Source organism: Oryctolagus cuniculus, chromosome 6, assembly GCF_964237555.1.
Source record: "Oryctolagus cuniculus chromosome 6, mOryCun1.1, whole genome shotgun sequence".
Taxonomy (NCBI): Eukaryota; Metazoa; Chordata; class Mammalia; order Lagomorpha; family Leporidae; genus Oryctolagus; species Oryctolagus cuniculus.
In genome coordinates this window covers 4,420,934-4,444,495 of record NC_091437.1, presented here as the reverse complement: position 1 = coordinate 4,444,495, position 23,562 = coordinate 4,420,934, and the positions used below count along the sequence as shown (strand labels likewise).

General features: G+C 41.2%; 1 protein-coding gene across 1 annotated transcript in view; it reads right to left on the bottom strand.

Moving 5' to 3' along the window:
- YTHDC2 (YTH N6-methyladenosine RNA binding protein C2) overlaps positions 1-23,562 on the bottom strand; it is a 92,132-nt gene that overhangs the window by 22,574 nt on the left and 45,996 nt on the right. The window contains exons 13-23 of the mRNA XM_051834534.2: positions 18,611-18,789; positions 17,959-18,055; positions 17,790-17,877; positions 17,632-17,712; positions 13,544-13,626; positions 9,697-9,802; positions 6,102-6,221; positions 5,528-5,800; positions 3,401-3,527; positions 1,812-2,017; positions 1,269-1,464 (exon numbers count right to left, since the gene is read on the bottom strand). Of these exons, the coding sequence (XP_051690494.1) occupies positions 1,269-1,464; positions 1,812-2,017; positions 3,401-3,527; positions 5,528-5,800; positions 6,102-6,221; positions 9,697-9,802; positions 13,544-13,626; positions 17,632-17,712; positions 17,790-17,877; positions 17,959-18,055; positions 18,611-18,789 (1,556 nt within the window). The remainder of the gene's footprint in view (positions 1-1,268; positions 1,465-1,811; positions 2,018-3,400; positions 3,528-5,527; positions 5,801-6,101; positions 6,222-9,696; positions 9,803-13,543; positions 13,627-17,631; positions 17,713-17,789; positions 17,878-17,958; positions 18,056-18,610; positions 18,790-23,562) is intronic.

The following is a 23,562-nucleotide window of genomic DNA, read 5'->3' as shown; positions in this document are numbered from 1 at the left end:
CCTGCCAATATGTGCCTAGAAGGCAGTGGATGATGGCCCAACTACTTAGGTCACTGACACCTATGTGGGAGATGTGGATGGAGTTCCAGGCTCCCAGCTTCAGCCTGGCCCAGAGCCAGACACTGTGTCCATTTTGGGAGTGAACCAGTAGACACAGATCTGTCTCTGCCTCTCTCTCTTTCAAATAAGTAAGTAAATCTTAGTGAGGGGAAAATGTCTAAAACAGAACTCTTGGATGCCCACCCGTACATCCTGCTCCTCCCAATCTCAAGTAACTGGCATCACCATCAGCAAGCTACTCCAGACAGAATCTGCAGGTACACCTGATTCCCCCCTTTCCCTTACCAACTACATTCAATGCCCTAGTCACCAGCTAATCTAAAATAATTCTGAAGCTACTGCTTTTCATATCAGCTGCCATCATCCTCTTCTTTTTATATATATATATATATATATATTTTTTTTTTTTTTTTTTTTGACAGGCAGAGTGGACAGTGAGACATTGGTTCACCCCACAATGGCTGCTGCAGCCACTGGGCACTGAGCTTATCCGAAGGCAGGAGCCAGGTGCTTCTCCTGGTCTCCCACGCAGGTGCAGGGCCCAAGCACTTGGGCCATCCTCCACTGCCTTCCCAGGCCACAGCAGAGAGCTGGACTGGAAGAGGAGCAACTGGGACAGAACCGGCGCCCCAACCGGGACTAGAACCCGGAATGCCAGCGCCGGCCACAGGCGGAGGATTAGCCTAGTGAGCTGCGGCGCTGGCAGAAATCAATTTAAAGGAGAGTGGTTCTTGGAGCCGGCATTCTGGCACAGTAGGTTAAGCTTGCACCTGCAACATCAGCATCCAATATGGGCTTCAGTTTGTGTCCCAGCTGCTCCACTTCCATTCCAGCTCCTTGCTAATACGTCTGGAAAAGCAGCGGAAGGTGGCCCAAGTCTTTAGGCCCCTGCACCTTGTGGGATACCCAGAGAAGTTCCTGGCTCCTGGCTTCGGCCTGGCCCAGCCCTGGCTGTTGCGGCCATTTGGGGAGTGAACCCCTAGATGGAAGATCTTTCTCTCTGTGTGTGTGTCTCTCTGTAACTCTACCTTTCAATAAATAAAAAAAATCTTAAAAAAAGGAGAACAGTAGTTCTTGCTATTTCCTAATAGTGTCACAATATCAAAAGTATGTTGCTACGACATAAATTCTTATAACTTTACAATTTTGGGGTTTAGTAAAGAAGTTTTGCTTCAAACAGATATTTATTTCATTTTTAGTACATTTACCTCTAAAGGAGGAGGGTTCCTGGAGAGCATTACTTGCCAACCTAGCAGGTCCACAGAATACCAACACAGTGACAGGCGTCACTGCCGAGCAACACCTGATATTCGCTATTCTATGCGCTCTGGTCATCTCATCATAAAGAAGCCAGTCTGTGGGGAGTGCTTGAATTGCCGCAGCTTGGCCATTAGCTGGAGGAATCTATTACAGAAATAAGTGAGAAATCCCCTCATTGTATTGATCACCAAAGTGACTGGGAATACTTTTAAAACATGCAAAGTTGTTCAGTTAAATAGAGGATGTAGTTTAGTATCCAGGCAAAAATTAAAGAAAATCACAGCTAATAAACTTAATATAAAAATCTTCATTACTTTTCCAATATTATCTCTTACAACTCTTAAAATTCAAACAAAATTTTGTTCCAATGTTTTAATTTTACATATATGATTAATATCAAACCAGGCAGCTATCTAGAACATTTTTTTATTGATCTCCAATGACCAAAATTAATTTCACCTCAAGGCCTGAGAGTATCAAAAATGGTTTACCTTTTTATATTGAGGCTGACTGAGAACTGAAGTGGGATGAAAGCGCACTTTTTTCTCTTTTGGCCCTGTCAGTACTACATTCTCTCTGTCCACATGGACTAAATTAGGATACATGCCTGCCACCAATGCAGCTTTAACAACAGCCCAGTTCTCAGAATTTGTGTTAACATCGCGAATGTCACCACCACCTCGTGCTCTAACGAAACCTAGAGAGAGGAAAAACCCACAACAACATTTTCTATTGTACAAAGATCCTTTTAAATTACAGCGTTTTTTACCAAAAGTTGTATAACTGATGTAACTTTAATGATATTCCAATTCCACAATAATTAATGGAATCTGCTCTGGGAAGTTTGAAATACAAAACCAATTATGATAGTTTAGATCTGCCTCAGATAAAGTACAATACCCACTGGAGGCTTAAGGGGTTTTTTAAAAGCATATTACAGCAATAAACTTCAATAACTGTCAGAAACACATTAAGTTCACAGTTGAAAACCTAAACCATTCTTCTGACTGGTATTAGTAACATTCTGGTTATGACATTAATTCTGGAGATAAGTCAATCTATAGCATTCTTGATTCAATTTTAAAACATTTTGTATTTCTCCACATTGAAGAAAACTGCAACTCCTCTGGTTCCTTCCTTCTGTTACTTTGGCACTTCAGCTAACCCATGAAATTAGACTCTGGTACTTTTCTTCTGACCAATGCACTTCAACATCTATGCTACTCAAATAATAATAATAATAATAATAATTATAATTATAATTATTATTCAAAGAAGCAATTAAAAAAATCAAGTGTCAGGGCCAGTGTTATAGTACAGTGGATTAAGCTGCCACCTGCCACACTGGCATCCCATATCAAGTACCAGTTTGAAGGCTGGTTTTGTAGCTTCTGTTCCAGCTCCCTGATAGTAAGCCTGGAAGGGGGTGGAAAATGACCCAAGTAACTTGGGTCCTCACTGTCCATGTGGGAGACATGGAGGGAGCTCCAGGCTCCTGGCTTCAGCCTAACCTGGCTCTGGCTCTTGAGACCATTGGGGGAGTGAATCAGTGGATAGATGATCTCTTTCTTACTGTTCCTCCTCTTTCTGTTATTCTGTCTCTCAAATAAATAAAATAAATCTTAAAAAAATCAAGTTTCTTCAAATGATTATCAGTTGTTTTAATATTCCAAGAATATGAAACATAGCACTCACATCAAGCAGCTTAAATTTAGGTAACTCCTATTTCACAGAACCACTTTATATCACTACTTCATTGATAGTGATATAAGAAATTATAATAACAACAATATCTAAATGGATCTTCACATACAAATATAAATTGCTCCCTGCTAACAGTATCAAAAAGGTATCAACTCTGTTTATGTACTTCTCAAATACAAATTCTTCAATATCATGTTTTTCATCAACAAACAGAAGTTGCGGTCATGCAGAAGTCTACAACTCGGTTCATGAACATGAGACACACAACATGATGTCATAAAAATCCCAAGAGCATCAATTAACACTAGAAAGAGGATGAGACACGGTCAGCAGACTCTAAACACTGTAAAGAATTTCTTTCATGGAAAAACTTTACCTGATGCTCTAAGTTGACCAAGCAACTGTGTTCTCATGCCTATAATTATTTCCATGGTAGCTTGTGAAAGAAAATTCTTTTCACAAAAGGCTCGCTCCCACCCATCACTTCGAGCTTTCTGCCAAGCCTATAAAAACAGAATAGTTACATAACAAGACACATTTACCACCAATCACTTCTTGGAGGCAACAAAGTAGCTGAAAACCACCATTGGTAATCACTCAAAGTCAATTCTCCATATTCTAATTATTCTATAAAATCTAACACTTTATGATCAGATAAAATTGATATTAGGGGCAGGTATCTGGCACAGTGGATAAGCTGCAGTTAGGAGGCCTGCATCCAACATCAGAGTACCCAGGGTACATTCCCAGCTCCAGTTCCTGACTCCAGTTTCTGCAAATGTGGACTCAGAAAGGCAGCAATGATCGATCAATCAGCTGGGTTCCCACCACCCATATGAGAGACCTAGCTTGGGTTCTCAGGTCCTGGCTTCAGCCCCCCAGCCCATAGCATTTCAGGAGTGAACCAGTGAATGGGGGCAAGCTCACTTGTATGAGCTCTCTTCCTGGCACTCGCTGCCTCTATTTCTTTCTGCCTATCAAATAAATAAATTTCAAATTTATCACCAATTCATACTCAAACACTATGAAAGTCATTGGGTTTACAAAACCCCTAGGAGAACTAAGTGTCAAACAACCTAAATGATCAGCTATGAGATATATTCACATTCTCAGGTAAACCTGCCAATTTTATTCCACACAAGTGTGAGTAGTTTCAATTACGCCATCCTAATCCACTTGTATCTAGGAATTCTGCCACTGTAGTCTTCCAATCATAGTCTCTGTATCAACCTCCTGATCTGAGAATGGAAACTTGGATTTCTAGGAATGACCCTCTATGCAGCATAAAAAGCTCCCTTTTGAAAATCAGTTTTCTTGCTTTAGGTGTAATTCGAAGACCAAAGCAATAATTATCCTGTTTTAGAAGAAGCAGGGGGAAAGCAAAGAACAGATAGGAATTCTACTCCAAATATCCCAGTAATTACTATTCAACTGCCATACTATAATATATAGTATTTAACACCCAATTAATAGCAAACAGCCATCCACTGTTCCATAGCACTCATAACAGAACTTTTGATTATTTTTAAGAATTATGTACGTGAATATATGCATATTATGTATGTGCATATATGTATATGCAATACTGGCATACCGTATGGGCACAAGTTCTTGTCCCAGCTATTCCACTTCCAATCGAGTTCCCTGCTAATGGCCTAGGAAAGTCAAGTACTTGGGCCCCTGGCACCCACATAGGGGTAGGGGATGAAGTTCCTGGCTCCTGGCTTCTGCCTGGCCCAGCCCTGGAGGTTGTAGCCATCTGCGGAGTGAACCAACAGATGGAAGATCTCTGTGTGTGTGTGTGTGTGTGTGTGTATACATGTGTATCTCCCTCTAACTCTTTCAAATAAATAAATCTTAAAAAAATAATGTATTTTAGAAAAATCTTACATGCCTGAAAAAGTACTTTCAACACAAAGTTGAGCTCTCTCTGTATATACTTCTTAAATTTTAAAATAAAGAGTAAAAAATCAATAGATATTAAATTCAAGATAATTTTCTTCCAACCTTTGTTCTGTAAACTTTAGACAACGTTCAAATAAAATTTTAGAGCATTCTCTGTCCAATATATGATTTAAAGATAAGGAGCTCAGTATGAAAAAATAAGCATGAGTATTAAATATAATATTCATCTAAGGAGAAAATGAGGGGAAAACATGTAAAGAAAGATTGATATTTTTAACATATTAACAGCAAGAAGTATTTTTCTGGGCTATTAGTTAAATGTGACCTCAGTTTAAAAGTTTACTGTATATGAGTGAAACACACATCTTTGTGATTTGATTACTGTTTAAAGCCCTTGCCTACATTCCTGCTGAACTATGGTCTTTTTATTTCTTATTTGTTAAACTCTTTATTTAGCGGAGCATTAAGGTTTTGACTATAATAATAATAATTAAAATAGAAAACTAATGAAATTATTTTCTATCTCTTTAAACTGCTACACTTTACCCAGAAATGCGTTCAACACAGCATTTTCAGAAACAAGCCCCAGCACTAGTACCTGGAAGGCTCTGAGAAGCGCCATGTGGTCACTGAAAGTTCCTGCAGTGAAACGCTTCCTGCAAAGCATCGCTGCACGCTTTTGAGAGGCCTGGGTGGGCAGCACAAAAGGATCTCGGTAGGCCAGAGTGCAGGCAATTGTAAGAATGGGATCCAGACACTTCAGAACAACAGCGCACAGCACCATTTTGCCAAGATGTGGCTCGACTGGCAAGTCAGCCAAGTGATATCCAAGTTCAGTCAGATCTTCCCAGGCATCCATTGCATCTATTGTCTAAATAAAAGGATACAGAAAAGAAGCTGACATGACCAAACACTGTTTAACCACACCACATACTTAAAAATCCATAAGTAAAAAAATATAAAATCTTTTGTCACATAAAAATATTTCACTTCAAATATATTATACTTACATAAAAGAACAATACACTGTATTACCTACTATTAACTACTGTGACAGTATTATTTAGAGTGCATGATACACTAAAATGTTTTCAAAGTATAAATAGGTTATATATCCTCATTCAGTTTAAATCTTAAATTTAAAAAAAGCTAGGAACTATTAAGACACTTACCTTCAGCATCTGTACAGCATTTCTTACAATCAAAGCTGGCGGGGGTTCAGGAGCTTTCATAAGGAAGTCAGCAACGGCACAATTAACTGGGGCTAACAGCTTGGTATGTAAACAAAGTTCCTTTAAATCAAAACAGTAAAGAATGTACTTTAGACTTTTACCTGTAAATGAATTACACAAACTACAGCTCCCAAACACAGACTAGAAAGCTTCTTATTAAACTGAACAGCAGAAGGAACAACATCTTCCTATGAAACATGGGCTCACAACTAGCCTGATCGGCCAGAATCCTCATCAGCACCATCAGTCAACTCGTACCATTGTCCCTTCTGGCTACATCTCCTCACAGAATTCTTAGATACAGGGGCTGGTGCTGTGGCTTAGTGGCTAAAGCCACCACCTGCAGTGACAGCATCCCATATGGATGCCAGTTCAAGACCCAGCTGCTCCTCTTTTGATCCTGCTCTCTGTTATGGCCTGGGAAAGCAGTAGAAGATGGCCCAAGTACTTGGGCCCCTACATCCACATATAGGCCATTTGGGGAGTGAATCAGCAGGTAGAAGATCTCTCTGCCTCTGCCTCTCTGTAACTCTGCCTTTCAAATAAATAAATAAAGCTTAACAAAAAAAAAAAGAATTCTTATATACAACTGTTAGAGCACTATTCAAAAAATAAATCTTTTCCCTGCTTTTTTTATACTTACTACATCCTAGAATCTTTTATTTGTTCAACCATACTTAAGTGCTCTCTAGGTTCATGGCATTATGCAGCAAGTTGTAGAAGAGGAACACAGACAAGTGTCTGTACTCATGGAGTTTACACTGTTGTGTAAAAACAGACCTGAAATAGCTAATTATATAATTAACAACTTTATTAGAATTGTGGTAAGTGCTATGAAATTACAGGGAGGCAAAGAGTGACCGAAGCAAATTCAAGAAACAGCAAGGGCCAGCACTGTGGCACAGTGGGTTAAGGTCCTGATCTGCAGTGCTGGCATCCTCTATGGGTACTGGTTCGAGTCCCGGCTGCTCCACTTCTGATCCAGCTCCCTGTTAATGCGCCTGGGAAAGCAGCAGAGGATGTTCCAAGTCCCTGGGCCCCTGAACCCACGTGGGAGATCTGGAAGAAGCTCCTGGCTCCTGATTGGCTCAGCTCTAGCCGTTGGGGCAATTTGGGGAGTGAACCAGAGGTTGGAAGACCTCTCTCTCTCTCTGACTCTACTTCTCCATGTAACTCTGTCTTTCTAATAAATAAAATAATTCTTTAAAAAAAAAAAAAAAAAGGAACAGCAAGAGGAGGGAGCTCTGAGAAATAGGAAATAACCCTTACACTAAATGCAAAGATTGAGTAGGAGTCAATAACAAAAGAAATTGGGAGGTGAAGGGGAGGGATCCTACGGAGAAGGAACTGCACATGTGAAGACCCTAATGTTAAAAAAATAAATAAATAAAAGATATATTCAAGAAACTGAAATTGCTAGTTTAAGAACAGAAGGCAGGAAATAAAACTGGAGACACAGGTAAGAACAGGTAACTAAGGCTCTTGTTAAGCTTAAGAATACTGGACTTGGGGGCTAGTATTGTGGCATAAATTCGCTGCCGGCAGTGCCAGCAACCCATAAGGTGCCAGCTCGGGTCCCAGCTGCTCCACTTTCAATCCAGCTCCCTTATAATGGCCTGGGAAAACAGGAGAGGAATGGTCCAAGGGCTTGGGCACCTGCAACCACACGGGAGACCCAGAAGAAGCCTCTGGCCCCTGGCCTCAGCCTGACCCAGCTCTGGCTGTTGTGGCCATTAGGGGAATGAACCAGTTGGAAACTCACTCTCTCTCTCTCTCTCTCTCTCTCTCCCTCTCTCTCTATCTTTCTACCTCTCTACCTCTGCCTCTCCTTTTCTGTAACTCTGACTTCCAAATAAATAAAATAAATCTTCAGAAAAAAAATTCTGGATTTTATCCCAGGAGGGACAGAAAATTGCCACAGGCTGGGGGCCGGCGCTGTGGTGCAGCAAGTTAACACCCTGGCCTGAAGCGCCTGCCTCCCATATGGGCGCCGGTTCTAGTCCTGGCTGCTCCACTTCCGATCCAGCTCTCTGCTATGGCCTGGGAGAGCAGTGGAAGATGGCCCAGATCCTTAGGCCCCTGCACCCGCTGGGAGACCCAGAAGAAGCTCCTGGTTCCTGGCTTTGGATTGGTGCAGCTCTGGCCATTGTGGCCATCTGGAGAGTGAACCAGCAGATGGAAGATCTCTCTCTTGGTCTGTACCTGTCTCTGCAACTCTGTCTTTCAAATAAATAAAATAAATCTTAAAAAAAAAAAATAAAACTGCCATAGGCATGGGGAAGTAAGAGATCTTTGTAGGATGTGGATGTCAAAAACATGATTCTGCATCTCTTTAAAGGTTTGGAAGTTAGCATCTAGCCCAAAACACTGAAGAATCAATCAAATTAATGCATTTCTGGTAGCTTTCCCTAGAAACTGCAGTATATGGCCATGAAGTCAGAAAACATAAAGGAAAACAGTCAGTAAAGACAGGAAATTTAATGAACTCAGTTCCAAAACTATCAAAGTAACTTCAGCATCTTACACTGAGGTTTACATTGTTCTGCAGACCTAGTACTTTATTTTCCAATCCTATTGAGGACATGAAAGGCAAAACAACGTAGCTGTCTCCTAAAACGTCACATTAAAGAGGGCAGCACAATTTAAATATACTCAAATAAGTCTTTTCTTTTCTTTTCTTTTCTTTTTTTTTTTTTTTTTGACAGGCAGAGTGGACAGTGAGAGAGAGACAGAGAGAAAGGTCTTCCTTTGCCGCTGGTTCACCCTCCAACGGCCGCTGCGGCCGGTGCACCGCGCTGATCCTAAGGCAGGAGCCAGGTACTCATCTTGGTCTCCCATGGGGTACAGGACCCAAGTACTTGGGCCATCCTCCACTGCACTCCCTGGCCACAGCAGAGAGCTGGCCTGGAAGAGGGGCAACCGGGACAGAATCCGGCGCCCCGACCGGGACTAGAACCTGGTGTGCCAGTGCCGCAAGGCGGAGGATTAGCCTAGTGAGCCGCGGCACCAGCCTCAAATAAGTCTTTAAAATTTTCAAAGTTTGTGAATCAATGTGTCTTGTATAGATTTTTTGTTATAGACATAACCATCGTCCATAATATATATTTTACAATTTTGCTTCATAAATTAATGTTATAAATTGTTTTTAATTCTTTTGAGAGGTAGAAAGAGAAAGAGAGAGAGAGAATTCTCCCCTCCACCAGCTTCCTCTCTAAATGCGTGCAACAGCTGGGACTGGCTCAAGTCAAAGCTAGGAGCCAGGTACCCAATCCAGTTCTCCCACAAGGGTAGCAGGAACCCAATTACTTGAGCCATTACCATTGTCTCCCAAGATCTGCATTAGCAGGAAGTTGGAAGCAGGAGCCAGAGCCAGGTATCCATGTACTCCATTCTGGTGCACAGGCATCTTAACTACTGCACTAAATATGCATTTCCTAAATTGATTTGTTTAAAGTCCAATTGCTATCATGCTGAAATGGCCCCTCATCTCCCTCATCCACAAGAAAATGACTTTTACAATTAAATAAATTTCTACCTGTAATGGCATTCTCAAAAGTTCTGGGGTCTGAAATTCCAACATATTCTGGAATCGGAGCCTACTGAACAGACGAAAACAAATTCCAGGTCTACAACGCCCAGCTCTTAAAAACAAAATACATAATTAAGATTCAAAAAAAGAATAAAGTCTGTAATAAACAAACTACAAAAGCAATGTGATTTAGAAGACAGCGAAATGAACAAGAATCAAGACATTTGAGTCAGAATCCTTACTTTTCCTCTCCGAATCCTTTTAGAATGCAATTCACTTGTCTGCAACTCAATTCATTTATAGACTAGATAATAAATGACACTTACCTGATATGCCTTCTAGTGTTATGGTACAAATCAAAACACATTAGATATGAAATCAAGTAAAAAGAAAATCACAGATAAATGCTTGGAAATTCAAATTCAAACAATTTTACTGAGCTGATATCAAGCACTGTGTTCAGACTCACGCATTATACAACTTTAAGGGAAAACCAATTATCCCATTATATTATGGGAAGCAGCAGAAAAATATCAGCCATGTCACTGTAAAGCAAGTCAGGGATGCATATTCCGAGTGACAGGGATATAGGACTATCCGGAACCTCAGAGAGTTCAGAAGCCAGAGAGGAAACATAACTTAGGCAGCTCTACTTGGATTTTCCACAATCAACTCAATCTCAACACAATCAAGTTAATCCTTCTCCTTAACTTAAGTACTTCCCATTATCCCTGTGTGACACTGTACCACCATCCAATTCTCTAAGACAGAAATCTGGATGACATCCATGATTCCCAAGCCATGGATATATAATCTATCACCAGTATTACACTAATATCTTTTGAATCAATTATCTACTTTATTTCCACCACTGTTCTAACAATGTATGTTACTCTCAACTCTCTGCTATGTAAAAGAAAATTTTAATGGAAGAACTTCTGCTGGGGCCAGGGCATAGCAGGTAAAGCCGCCACCTGCAGGGCAGGCATCCCATATGGGTGCTGGTTCGAGTCCCGGCTGCTCCACTTCTGATCCAACCCCCTGCTAATGTGCTAATGGGAAAGCAGTGGAAGATGGTCCAAGTCCTTGGGCCCCAGCACCCATGTGGGAGACCAGGAAGAAGCTCCTGGGTTCAGATACGTCCAGCTTTGGCCAATGCCGCTATTTGGGGAGTGCACCAGTGGATGGAAGATCTCTCTTTCTCTGCCTCTCCATAACTCTGCCTTTAAAATAAATAAATCTTGGGGCCGTCACTGTGGCACAGCAGGTTAATGCCCTGGCCTGAAGCACCTGCATCCCATATGGGCGCCAGTTCAAGACCCAGCTGCTCCACTTCCAATCCAGCTCTCTGCTATGGCCTGGGAAAGCAGTAGAAGAGGGCCCCTACACCCACATGGGAGACCTGGAAGAAGCTCCTGGGTCCTGGCTTTAGATCGGCGCAGCTCCGGCCATTGCTGCCAACTGGGGAGTGAACCATTGGATGGAAGACACCTCTCTCTCTCTCTCTCTCTCTCTCTCTCTCTCTCTCTCTGCCTCTCCTCTCTCTGTGAAACTCTGACTTTCAAATAAATAAGTAAATCTTAATAAATAAATAGATAGATAAATCTTACCAAAAAGAGAGCAGGGGGGGGGAGAGAGAGAGACAGCGAGCGAGAGCGCTTCTGCTGGGTCCTCCCACCATCATTTGTCTCTACTAATCCATTCTCTAAAAACCTTAAAGAATGCTATAGTCATGTCATCTATCCCCTCTTTTTCATATTTGAAAAAGAGACAGGAAGAAAAAATGATCCATAGGTCTGCTCCCGAACTTTCAGCTCATCTTTCACTATTCTTCACTAAAATAAACTGCAATAAAAAACTCTCCTGCTCACTCCTATCGCAGGCATTTGCCATTCTTCTGTGCCCCTCAGAAATGCCCTTCTACAATCTTCTACAATTCTTCTTGATTCATATCTCAGAATCGATGCTAACACTCTAGAAGCATTATCCAGCTGTAGCACAGATCACAAAGCACTGTAATTGCTTAATTACTGAACCCCAACATGAAGTGTAACATTTGCCCCCACTTAAACCTCACCCATCAGCTATAGTTTATTAATTACTTGCAGAATAAAGGTTTTCAACACATGGTTGTTGAAAAAATGACAAAACTTCCATAATTTCTGACCTTTATCATCCATAATACAAATCACATAGTAAAATTAGTAACTACAAACAAAACATAAAATGAATACAGTATCTTCTCCCAAGAGCCCAACAAATCCCCTTTCTCAGAGTAATCAAACTCAGTTTTTAATGTGTCTCCCAAACTTCGCACTGTATTTGTATCTGAGTACGTACACACACACATACCCCTATTTTTTCACAAGAGACTCCCAAATGTGTGTTCAGTACCTTACTTTTACCAATACATCCCGAAAATCCATTCCGAATAAAAACACGCAGCTCTACATCTTCCCTTCTAACAGGTGCCTCATAGGCCACTGTAGGTCACAATACAACTTATTTAATCACATCCCTGCTGATGAACACCACACCATTCCCACAGCTGTAATTATTACAAAAAACAATGCTGCAGAGAACATTCTTAAACATACATCTTTGTGCATTTGTGCAAGTATAACCAGGACAAATTATGAGAAATGGAATCAACAATCAAATGGTAGTTCTGGGCTTTAAAAAAGTTAAAATTACCCTCTAAAGAAGTCAATCAATCTACACTGCCATCAGCAAAATATGAAAGCCTACTAGCCCATATTTTTGCCACTATGTTGTGTGTACTGTGAAACACTGTGATCAACACCAACCTGACAATCAAAAGAATTGCTTCACTCGCATTAATTCTGGTATTTATGAGAGCACACGTGAGGTTAGTGTATTAACAGGACATAAACACATTTTTGTTAACACATTTTGGTTAACTGCCCATTTATGCCCTTTATCCATCTGAATTGGATTATTGTTTTTATTGGATTATTATTTGATTTTAAACAGTTTTCTTAATATAAAAACATATTAGTACTTTATCCTATATTTCAAAGGTTTAGAACCTTTACTTTTGTTTTTTAAACTTCTTAAATCTTCTTAGGGTAGATTATTGGGTTTTTAATTATAATCTAAATTTGACCTGTAAGAAAGTATTGGCATTAAGCTACATGCGGCTGCTCAAAACCATATGCTTGTTCCACTTGGCTCGCTCCTGGCCTGCTCTCTGCTTGGTATGGATCCAATCCAACTTAGCCTCTAGATTTCCCCTCCTCCCCTAAATAAAGCCCTCATTTTCCTGCACATTTCTCTCACTGAATAAAAAGCTTAAAACTTTTTAAAAAAGTATTAAAATAGGCCGGCGCCGCGGCTTACTAGGCTAATCCTCCGCCTTGCGGCGCCGGCACACCGGGTTCTAGTCCCGGTCAGGGCGCCGGATTCTGTCCCGGTTGCCCCTTTTCCAGGCCAGCTCTCTGCTGTGGCCAGGGAGTGCAGTGGAGGATGGCCCAAGTCCTTGGGCCCTGCACCCCATGGGAGACCAGGAGAAGCACCTGGCTCCTGCCATCAGAGCAGCGCGGTGCGCCGGCCACAGCGCGCCAGCTGTGGCGGCCATTGGAGGGTGAACCAACGGCAAAAAGGAAGACCTTTCTCTCTGTCTCTCTCTCTCACTGTCCACTCTGCCTGTCAAAAAAATAAATAAATAAATAAAGTAAATAAAAGTATTAAAAGAATCCACTTTGCAAAAATAATAAAAATTAAAGCTAACATGAAAACTAATATTTTATAGAACATAGAATATACAATGAAATACATGAAGATGTTTCCATTTTATAAGCAATTAAAAGAATACAAATTAAAGATACATTACCTGCCTTTTCGCTGTATGGCACTAGCTTTGGAAATCCATACCATTTTTAACATTGTAACAAAATTCAGTGCATCAAAGGATTTCTGTAATATTTAAATCATTTTTGTGTTAAAGCATAGAAAGTATTTTAGAGGAAATACCAAAAAAATGCTATCAACATGTTTTTAAAAGATCTATTCATCTGAAAGGCAGGCAGATCAACAAAGAAAAAAGGAGAGACAGAGAGAGAGAGGCATCTTCCATCTGCTGGTTCATTCCCCAAATGGCCGCCAAATATCAGGTCTGGGCCAGGCCGAAGCCAGAGGCCAGGAGCTCCATCTGGGTCTCTCAATGGGTGGCAGAGACCCAGGTACTTGGGCCATACTCTCCTGCCTTCCTAGGAACACTAGCAGAGAGCTGGATGGGAAGCAGAACAGTCGGCACTTGAACCAGCACTCAGATATGGGATGCCAGCTTCACAACTAGTAGCTTAATACACTGCACCACGATGTGGACCCCTGTCATCAACATATTTTAACAGGTCAAGTTTAATTCAAAACCCCTCTTGATTACAAAAGAGTACTGATTTTTTAAAATCTAGATTTTTTGGTAATAAAAATTGTAAGTAAAAAAAAAGTAAAATAAAACTAACAGAGCTACAAAACGTCCCCATTCTGTGCTTTGCTGAGCTATCTGCTGTGCCAGCCACAGCTGGGAAATGGCAGGCAGTTCTCATCAGAGGTCAAGACCAGAAGAGAAGTGACCGGTTCTTCTGAGGTCACATTTCTACCAGATTCACACCATTGTGGGGAACAGGAGAGACCACGGAAGGACATTTCTGAAACACTTTTCAGGGAGCTGACCTGAAAAAGTGAGGATAACAACAATCACTAAACTAATCTTATCCCAAAGCAAGGAATTTTTAAACTCTTCTACTTTACCTGATGGTAGACTATTAATGAAGTTAGCCTAGCCTGAATGTCATAAAGGAAAAACTATAAAGACCCATTAGTACCCCCACACTTCCTTAATGGATCTAAAATGAAAATCTGTAGAAAAGTATTGTAAATGAATACATTCCTAACAGAACATATACTTCAATCCTCTATAACTTTTTTCTTTATAAAATAACTACACTGAGCAAATAAAATGTATTCTCATAATAGTTTAATTAAAGAACTTAAAAAATATATTGCTTATTTAGTTTTATATAAAACACCACACTTGTCATTTTTGTACAGAAAATGACTTTTGGCACTACCACCATGCTTAAACTGTGCTTTACTAGATAATTAATACATAAAGGAATTAACATCTAAGATATTCAAAATTTCTTTCATCAGCACTATATCATTTTAGAGAAATAAAACCTGAATCCTCGTTAGCTCACCAATCAGAGAATTAGTGATTATATTCACTACTGTCTTATTACCAAAAAAAGTATCCCTCTTTTATAGTATCCAGCTGTAATGAGCATGATCATATTTTATTCAAAAATTAGATCCTCTGTAAGATATTCCTAAAAGTTACATTGACCTTACAAAGCAATTCATTTTTCACATTAAAATGATGATTTATATCCACTAAACAAGAAATATACTGTTTTCCACAACATGAATAGTATCTCTCCCCTTGGATAAATCAATTACTTCTATCATTTTTTTCCTCCTTTGTGAATGGACAGATCAAAAGTTAGGGGTTGGGGCCGGTGCTGTGGCCCAGCGGGTTAACACCCTGGCCTGAAGCACCAGCATACCATATGGGCACCAGTTCTAGTCCGGACCGCTCCTCTTCCAATCCAGCTCTCTGCTGTGGCCTGGGAAAGCAGTAGAAGATGGCCCAACTGCTTGAGCCCCTGCACCCACATGGGAGACCCGGAAGAAGCTCCTGGCTTCGGATTGGTGCAGCTCCGGCCATTGCGGCCATCTGGGGGGTGAACCATAGGATGAAAGACCTCTCTCTTTCTTTGCCTCTCTTCTCTCTATGTAACTCTGACTTTCAAATAAATAAATAAATCTTTTTTAAAAAAGGGGCACTGAGAATTTCTGGACATTCCAATACTGAAGAGAAATAAACACTGCCTTTTATTTATATCAAGGGTTGGTAAATTGTTTTTGTAATGGGGCAATTAGCAAGTATTTTGGGCTTAGAGAGTGCCTTAATTGCAATTACTCAAATCTTTCAAACTGTAGTATGAAAGCAGCAATATAATACGTCAAAGAGTACAGGTGGGGAATCCTATTTTACTGCTTAGCTACAAACTCTTGACACCTAGCTTATGTATTTGCTTCCTTCAGCACAGTTCTAGGGTTTTTTTGTTTGGTTTTAGGATTTATTTATTTGAAAGTCAGAGTTACAGAGAGGGGGAAAAGAGGGAGAGAGCTCTTCCATCTCTTGGTTCACTCCCCAAATGGCTACAATGGCCGGGGCTGGGCCAGGCAGGAGCCAGGAGCAGGAACTTCTTCGGGATTTCCCAAGTGCTGCAACAGCCCCAGCTGGGCCAGGCAAGGGCCCAAGCACTTGGGCCATGTACTGCTGCTTTCCTAGGTGCATTAGCAGGGAGAACTGGAAGTGGAGCATCCGGGACTCAATCTGGTATACATAAGGGATGCCAGCATCACAGGCGGTAGCTTTATCTGCTATGCTACAACACTGGCCCCCAGCATAGTTCTCTCAATATTTTATGAATACTTACTATTTGTGAGGCACTAGGGATATGAACAACATAGACATAGTCTGCATCCACACTAGCAAGAAAACACACAAAATACGAAATAATCTATGGTGGACATTGTGACACAGCAATTGAAACTGCTAATTAGGATGCCCAAATCCCATACTGGAGTGCTGGTCCAAGTCTTGCCTACTTTGCTTCCAATCCAGTTTGTGTTAATGCCTGAGAGGCAGCAGATGATGGCCCAAGTACTTGGGTTCCTGTAACCTACATGGAAGATACATATTAGGCCGGCGCTGCGGCTCAATAGACTAATCCCCCACCTAGCAGTGCCGGCACACCGGGTTCTAGTCCCAGTTGGGGCGCCGGATTCTGTCCCGGTTGCCCCTCTTCCAGGCCAGCTCTCTGCTGTGGCCAGGGAGTGCAGTGGAGGATGGCCCAAGTGCTTGGGCCCTGCACCCCATGGGAGACCAGGAGAAGCACCTGGCTTCTGCCTTCGGATTGGCGCGGTGTGCCGGCCACAGCGGCAATTGGAGGGTGAACCAACAGCAAAGGAAGACCTTTCTCTCTGTCTCTCTCTCTCTCACTGTCCACTCTGCCTGTCAGAAAAAAAAAAAAAAAAAAAAAAAGATACACATTAGGTTCTAGGCTCCTGGATTCATGACAACCCTGGCTGTTGTAGGCATTTGGGGACTGAACAAGTGAACAGAAGATGTCTGTCTGTCTCCCTCTCTGTCACTCTGCCTTTCAAATAACTAAATAAAAACTTTAAAATATACATGTAATTGAATTCCCACACTGTGTGGCACAATTTTCAATGTAACTAGTCAAATCCCTTACTTTTTCATATTATTTAGTGAGCAAAAGCTAAATTTTTGCACACTTTATTAAAATAACAAAAGAAATCCTATATACTGAACTATTTACGGTAGAATATTTCCTACAATGAAATCAACATTTGCTAAGTTAAATTTATCTAGAAAAAGAAATGTCTCTAAAACAGTGAATTCTGCAGCCGGCATTGTGGCATAACGGGTAAAGCTGGCGCCTGCAACACCAGCATCCCATGTGTGCACCAGTTCATGTCCCAGCTACTCCATTTCTGATCCAGCTCCCGCTAATGTGCCTGGGAAAGCAGCAGAGGGTGGCCCAAGTGCTAGGGTCCTTGCACTCACGTGGGAGATCAGGAGGAAGCGCCTGGCTCCTGGCTTCAGCCTGGCCTAGCCCTGGCCTTTAGGGAGTGAACCAGTGGATGGATGGATCTCTCTCTCTCTCTCTCTTTCTCTGTATGTGTGTGTGTGTGTGTGTAACTCTGCCTTTCAAATAAAATAAATGTTTTATTAAAAAAAAGTGAATTCTGCTTATAGACAAGCAGTTGTTGTACTGGAACTGAACCTTCCTCATTTAAGTAAAAATATAACTTATCCATACATACCTCTTTTACCTTGCCAGAATCAATAACAAAGACAACATCATTAACCGTGATGCTGGTTTCAGCAATGTTGGTGGAAAGGATCTACAAGATATAATTTTATAATTAATATTAAAATAGAACCAATGACTAAAAATATGCAAAGATTTTATGACACTTACTATTTTTCGAACACCTGCTGGTGGGTTTTTTAATACCTTCTTCTGATCAGATGTTTGCATATTTGAATGAAGCATAAAGACTTGATATCTGTTAAAAATTCAAAGAAAAATATATACTATAGTACCTTTCCACTGTCTTCAACAACATATATAAAGTTTTAACTTTTACCTATGTGTATTGTCAGCAAATCGTTTGTCATCAAAGAGAATACGATCCCTCAGTCCAACAATTTCATCATATCCAGGTAGGAAAATTAATACTGCACCTTGGGGAAGAATATTTTTTAAATATTAAATTTCTCTGTGAAATCAGAGACAATCAAGAGAACTAATTATAAGGAACTCTATCTTAAGTCTTAGGTGATGGTAAACTGTCATAAACATTATCAGTGAAATTATATAAAATGTGTACAATCAAAATATTAGTTTTTAAATCAGAATATAGGCCAGCGCTGTGGCTCACTTGGCTAATCTTCTGCCTGAGGCGCCAGCACCCCGGGTTCTAGTCCCGGTTGGGGCGCAGGATTCTGTCCCAGTTGCTCCTCTTCCAGTCCAGCTCTCTGCTGTGGCCCAGGAAGGCAGTGGAGGATGGCCCAAGTGCTTGTGCGCTGCACCTGCATGGGAGACCAGGAGGAGGCATCTGGCTCCTGGCTTCAGATTGGCACAGCGCCGGCCATAGTGGCCATTTGGGGAATGAACCAAAGAAGGAAGACCTTTCTCTCTGTCTCTCTCTCTCTCTCACTGTCTAACTCTGCCTGTCAAAAAAAAAAAAAAAAAATCAGAATATAGCTTTTGTTCCAGCCCTTTCAGAAAATACTTACCAGCATCACAACTATGGCAGATATTGTACAGAAGATGCATGATTAAATCCAAGTCTACCTTTTCATCATCAAAACTATGATGATAAGCTTTCAGGAGTTCTCTGTCTTCTGCACTGAGGTCATTTCCATTGGTTTGAACCAGAGAACTTTCATCCAGATTTCCAAATTCCAATGAAGCACTTAAAAAATAGATAAATAAATAAAAGGCCAGGTCTATTTTCACTAAAAAGATTAACTCTTAAAGGTCAGTAATTCCTATTTTGTCCTTTGTCAAATTTCCAATATATCTTAAGGAAGGTAAGTGACAATGGCATAGCTATAATATGTTTTTGCCTCTAGTATGCTATTCAAAGTAAAACTTGGCAATGAGTGCTTTTAAAAAAACACAACTTGAACACATTTATCCAAAGAAAATAGACAAATGACCTATCAAAACATGAGTAGATGATCATTATCAGTAGTCATCAAGGAACACAAATCAAAATCAGAATGAAATACCATTTCACATGGACTAGGATGGCTACAACTAAAAAGACAGATAGTCACAAGCGTTGCAGAAGATGTAGAGAAATAGGAATTCTCATACAGTCCTTGGGGAGGGATGTGTAAAAATGGTGCACCTACTTTGGAAACAATACAGCAGCTCCTCAAAAGGTTAAGCACAGTGTTACCATATGCCCTGGCAATCCTCTCCTTTATAACAAATTAAATGAAAAACAAAAACACCACCAGAATCCACAAATATCTGCCAGTTAGAAAAATTTTGTATACAAATGTTCATATCAGAATTATCCCTAATAGTTAAAAAGTGGGAACTGCCCAAATGTTCATCAGTTCACAAACATACAATCTGTGGTATATCCACAGACTGGAGTATTTTTTACTCAGTCACAAAAAGAATGCTACAATACAGGTGGATCTTGAAAATGTTGTCGTAAGTGAAAGACAGCCACAAAGATCACATGTAATGCAATTCCACTGACACGACATGTCCAGAAAACACAAACCTAGACAGACAGGCGGTAGGTTAGTCGTTGGCTTACGGCTGGGAGATGTGGGGGAAAGGGGAATGACTGCTAACGGATAGAGGCTTGCAGATTGTGGTGACAGCGCCCAAGACTGAACATATGAAAAACCATCAGACTGTACATTGAAACTGGCAAAGTTTAAGGTATATGAATTCTATCTCAATAGAATTATTTAAAAACAAAAACTTTGTGTTTTCATTTATATTTTAATAGGTTGTTCCTAATTATTCACTATTATGAACTAGACTCTGATGGATAAGTTACATTAAAAACTCTATAGACACTAGCTTAATAGGGCTGTTTACTAACTAATTCTATATGAAATGTAGGTTGATTATGCTATCTTTCCAAAAGCCAGAATCAGCATAAATTTCTAAAAAAGGCCGGGTGTTTTGGTCTAGCAGTTCAGCCACAGGTTGGAGTACCCAGTTTGAATCCCAGCTCTGTCCTCACTAACTTCCTGCTAGTGTGCACCCTGGGGCTCAACAGGTGATGCTCAAATAGGTAGGTCCCTGCCAGCCAGTGGGACACCTAAATTTAGTTTTTCTGCTCCCAGTTTTGGCCTGGCTCAGCCTTGGCTATTGCAGGCATTTGGGGAGTAAACTGGAAGCTCTCTTTATCTCCTCTCTGTCTCTAAAAGAAAATAAAACATTGCTAAAATAAACACCTTGCTTCTCCATCCTGTATGTAAAAGTATGAACTACTGTTACCATCAGTAATTATCAATAGCATAATTTAAAAGCTCCACAAGATTTCTAACTTCAGTTCTGCCTAACCTCTCTCTTTCTTTTTTTTTCCTAACCTCTCTTAAAGAGCTTGCCAGAAAAATAATGTCTGTTTTCAATAGGGAAAATATTAAACTTAGGCAACTTTACACTTGAATTTCAAAATCTATTGTAAAACACTCTAAGTTTCTTGTTTATTACTCTTTCATAGATGAAATTAGAAGACATATTCTTTGCTTAAACATATAAACTTTAGATATCAATTACAGATTATGTAGCAAACTTTAGCTTTTTGAGGCAGGTGTTTGGCCTGGGATACCCACTAGCACCTAGGTTCAAGTTCTGGCTCTGTTCCTAATAAAGCCCAAGTTGTGAGGCTGCAAATAACAGCTCATGAGACTTGTCAGTTCCTGGCTTCCAGCTTCAGCCTGGCCTAGCACTAGCCTATGTTACGGGCATTTAGAGAACCGAGCCTTTTCTATTTCTTTCTGTCTCCTTTTCTCTGTCCTTATTTCTCAGTCTCCTAAAACAATTTTTAAATTTAACTTAAAACTATGGGACCGCCGCTGTTAGCAGGTAAAGCCACCGCCTGCAGTGCCGGTATCCCATATGGGCGCTAGTTCAAGTCCCAGCTGCTCCACTTCCAATCCAGCTCTCTGCTGTGGCCTGGGAAAGCAGTAAAGACGGCCCAAGCGCTTGGGCCCCTGCACACGCGTCGGAGACCCGGAAGAAGCTCCTGGCTCCTGGCTTCGGATCGGCTCAGCTCCGGCTGCTGCGGCCAATTGGGGAGTGAACCAGCGGATGGAAGACCTCTCTCTCTCTCTCTCTGTCTCTCCTCCTCTCTCTCTAACTATTTTTTTTTATTTTTTTTTTTTTTACTATTTATTTGACAGGTAGAGTTGTAGACAGTGAGAGAAAGAGAGACAGAGAGAAAGGTCTTCCCTCTGTTGGTTCACTCCCCAAATAGCCCCTACGGCCGGCGCTGCGCCAATCCGAAGCCAGGAGCCAGGTGCCCCGTCCTGGTCTCCCATGTGGGTGCAGGGGCCCAAGCACTTGGGCCATCCTCCACTGCCTTCCCAGGCCACCGCAGAGAGCTGGATTGGAAGAGAAGCAACCAGGACTAGACCCCGGCGCCCATATGGGATGCTGGTGCTACAGGCGGAGGATTAACCAAGTGAGCCATGGTGCTGGCCGCTCTGTGTAACTCTTTCAAATAAATAAATATTAAAAATAAAAACTAAATAAACCTAAATATGTGTGTATGAGTAACTTTAAATATTTGAAATTACAATTGATAACATCACGACCAAAAGAATAAAAAGAAAACCCAGGGGCTACACTGTGATGTAATGCGTTAAGCTTGCAATGCAAACATCCCATATCAGAGTGACTGTTCCAGTCCCAGCTACCCCACTTTCACTGCAGCTTCTTGCTGATGCTCCTGGGAAGGCAGTGGAAGATGGCCCAAGTGCTGGGGCGCCTGCCTTTAACCTGGCCCAGTTCTAGCTGTTGTAGCCATTTAGGAAGTGATCCAGCAGATGAAAGATCTCTATTTCTCTCTGATCTCTTTTTCTCTCTCTCTCTTTACTCTCTGTCACTCTGCCTTTCAAATAAATAAATCTTTACAAAAAAAAAAAAAAGTCCAGTTAGCCACGATGATTGTTTTACTTGGTACTCTGTAGTGTCTACTGAAAGAAGGTAAAGAACAGGGGTTGGCACTGTGGCACAGTGTATCAAGCCACCATTCGCAACCCTGGCTTCCTATATCAAGATTGCTTGCTTAAGTCAAGGCTGCTCCTCTTCTGACCCAGCTCCCTGCTAATGTGCCTGGGAAAGCAGCAGCAGATGATCCAGGTACTGGGGCCCCTGACACCCATGTGGGAGATCAGCATGGAGTTCCAAGGCTCTTGGCTTCAACCTGGCTCAGCCCTGGCCACTGCAGCCATTTGGATGGTAATCCAGTAGACAGAAGATCAATCTCTCTCCCTCTCTCTCTCTCTCTCTCTCTCTGCCCTTTCTCTGTGTCGCTCTGCCTTTCTAACAAAATAAATCTTTAAAAAGAAAAATACAGAAAACATTCAAAGTGTTAGCATTAAAAGGATTGCAAGCTCTCAGTGTGATTATTAAAATGATCACAAAATCGACCTTATCAGAATTAGTAACTGGATCTATCATTATTACCATTTCATAAAATTAAAATACACAATTTCATACTTTATGCATTTATTGTTGTGGGCATTTGGTGAGCTAACCAGTAGATGGAAGATATCTGGCTCTTTCTGTCTTTCCATCACTTTTTTTTTTTTTTTAAAGATTTATTCATTTGAAACGCACAGTTACAGAGAGGCAGAGGCAGAGAGAGAGAGTGGTCTTCCATCCACCAGTTTGCTCTTCAAATGGTCGCAATGGCTGGAGCTGCACCAATCTGAAGCCAAGAGCCTGGAGTTTCTTCTGGGTCTCCAATGTGGGTGCAGGGGCCCAAGCACTTGGACCATCTTCCACTGCTTTCTCAGACTATAGCAGAGAGCTGAATCAGAAGTGAAGCTGCCGGGACCAGAACCAGCGCCCATTTGAGATGCCAGGACTGCAGGTGGCAGCTTTACCTGTTATGCCAGGGTAAAGCTACCTTTCAAATACATAATAAATTTATCCCAAAATCTGTAATCATTTAAAAGATAATTAGAATGGGGTCACAGGATTTTTAAAGTGCCTATACAGCCTTTCTGATTTTTTATAATGAAAAATACATATTCATAGTGTTAATTTAAAAATGGTCTCATAAAAGTTATAACAGGGGCTGGTGTTGTGGAATAGTGGGTTGGGCCACTGCCTGCAATGCTGGCATCCCATATTGGAGCTCTAGTTTGAGTCCCTGCTGCTCTGCTTCTGATCTAGCTCCCTCTGATGTGCTTGGAAAGACAGCAGAGGATGGCCCAGTTGCTTAGGCCCCTGCCAACCACGTGGGTGACCTGGATGGAGTTCCAGGTTCCTGGCTTTGGTCTGGCCCAGGACCAGCTGTTGTGGCCATTTGGGGAGTGAATGAGGGAACGGAAGATCCTTCTCTCTCTCTGTCACTTCCTCTATCTCTCACTCTGCCTTTCAAACAAAAAATAGAATAAATGTTTCTTCAAAAAGGTATAACAGACTAGGACTTTTTCAAATGCTTTAATCATTTTAGTATTTAATGGCAAATTTTTAA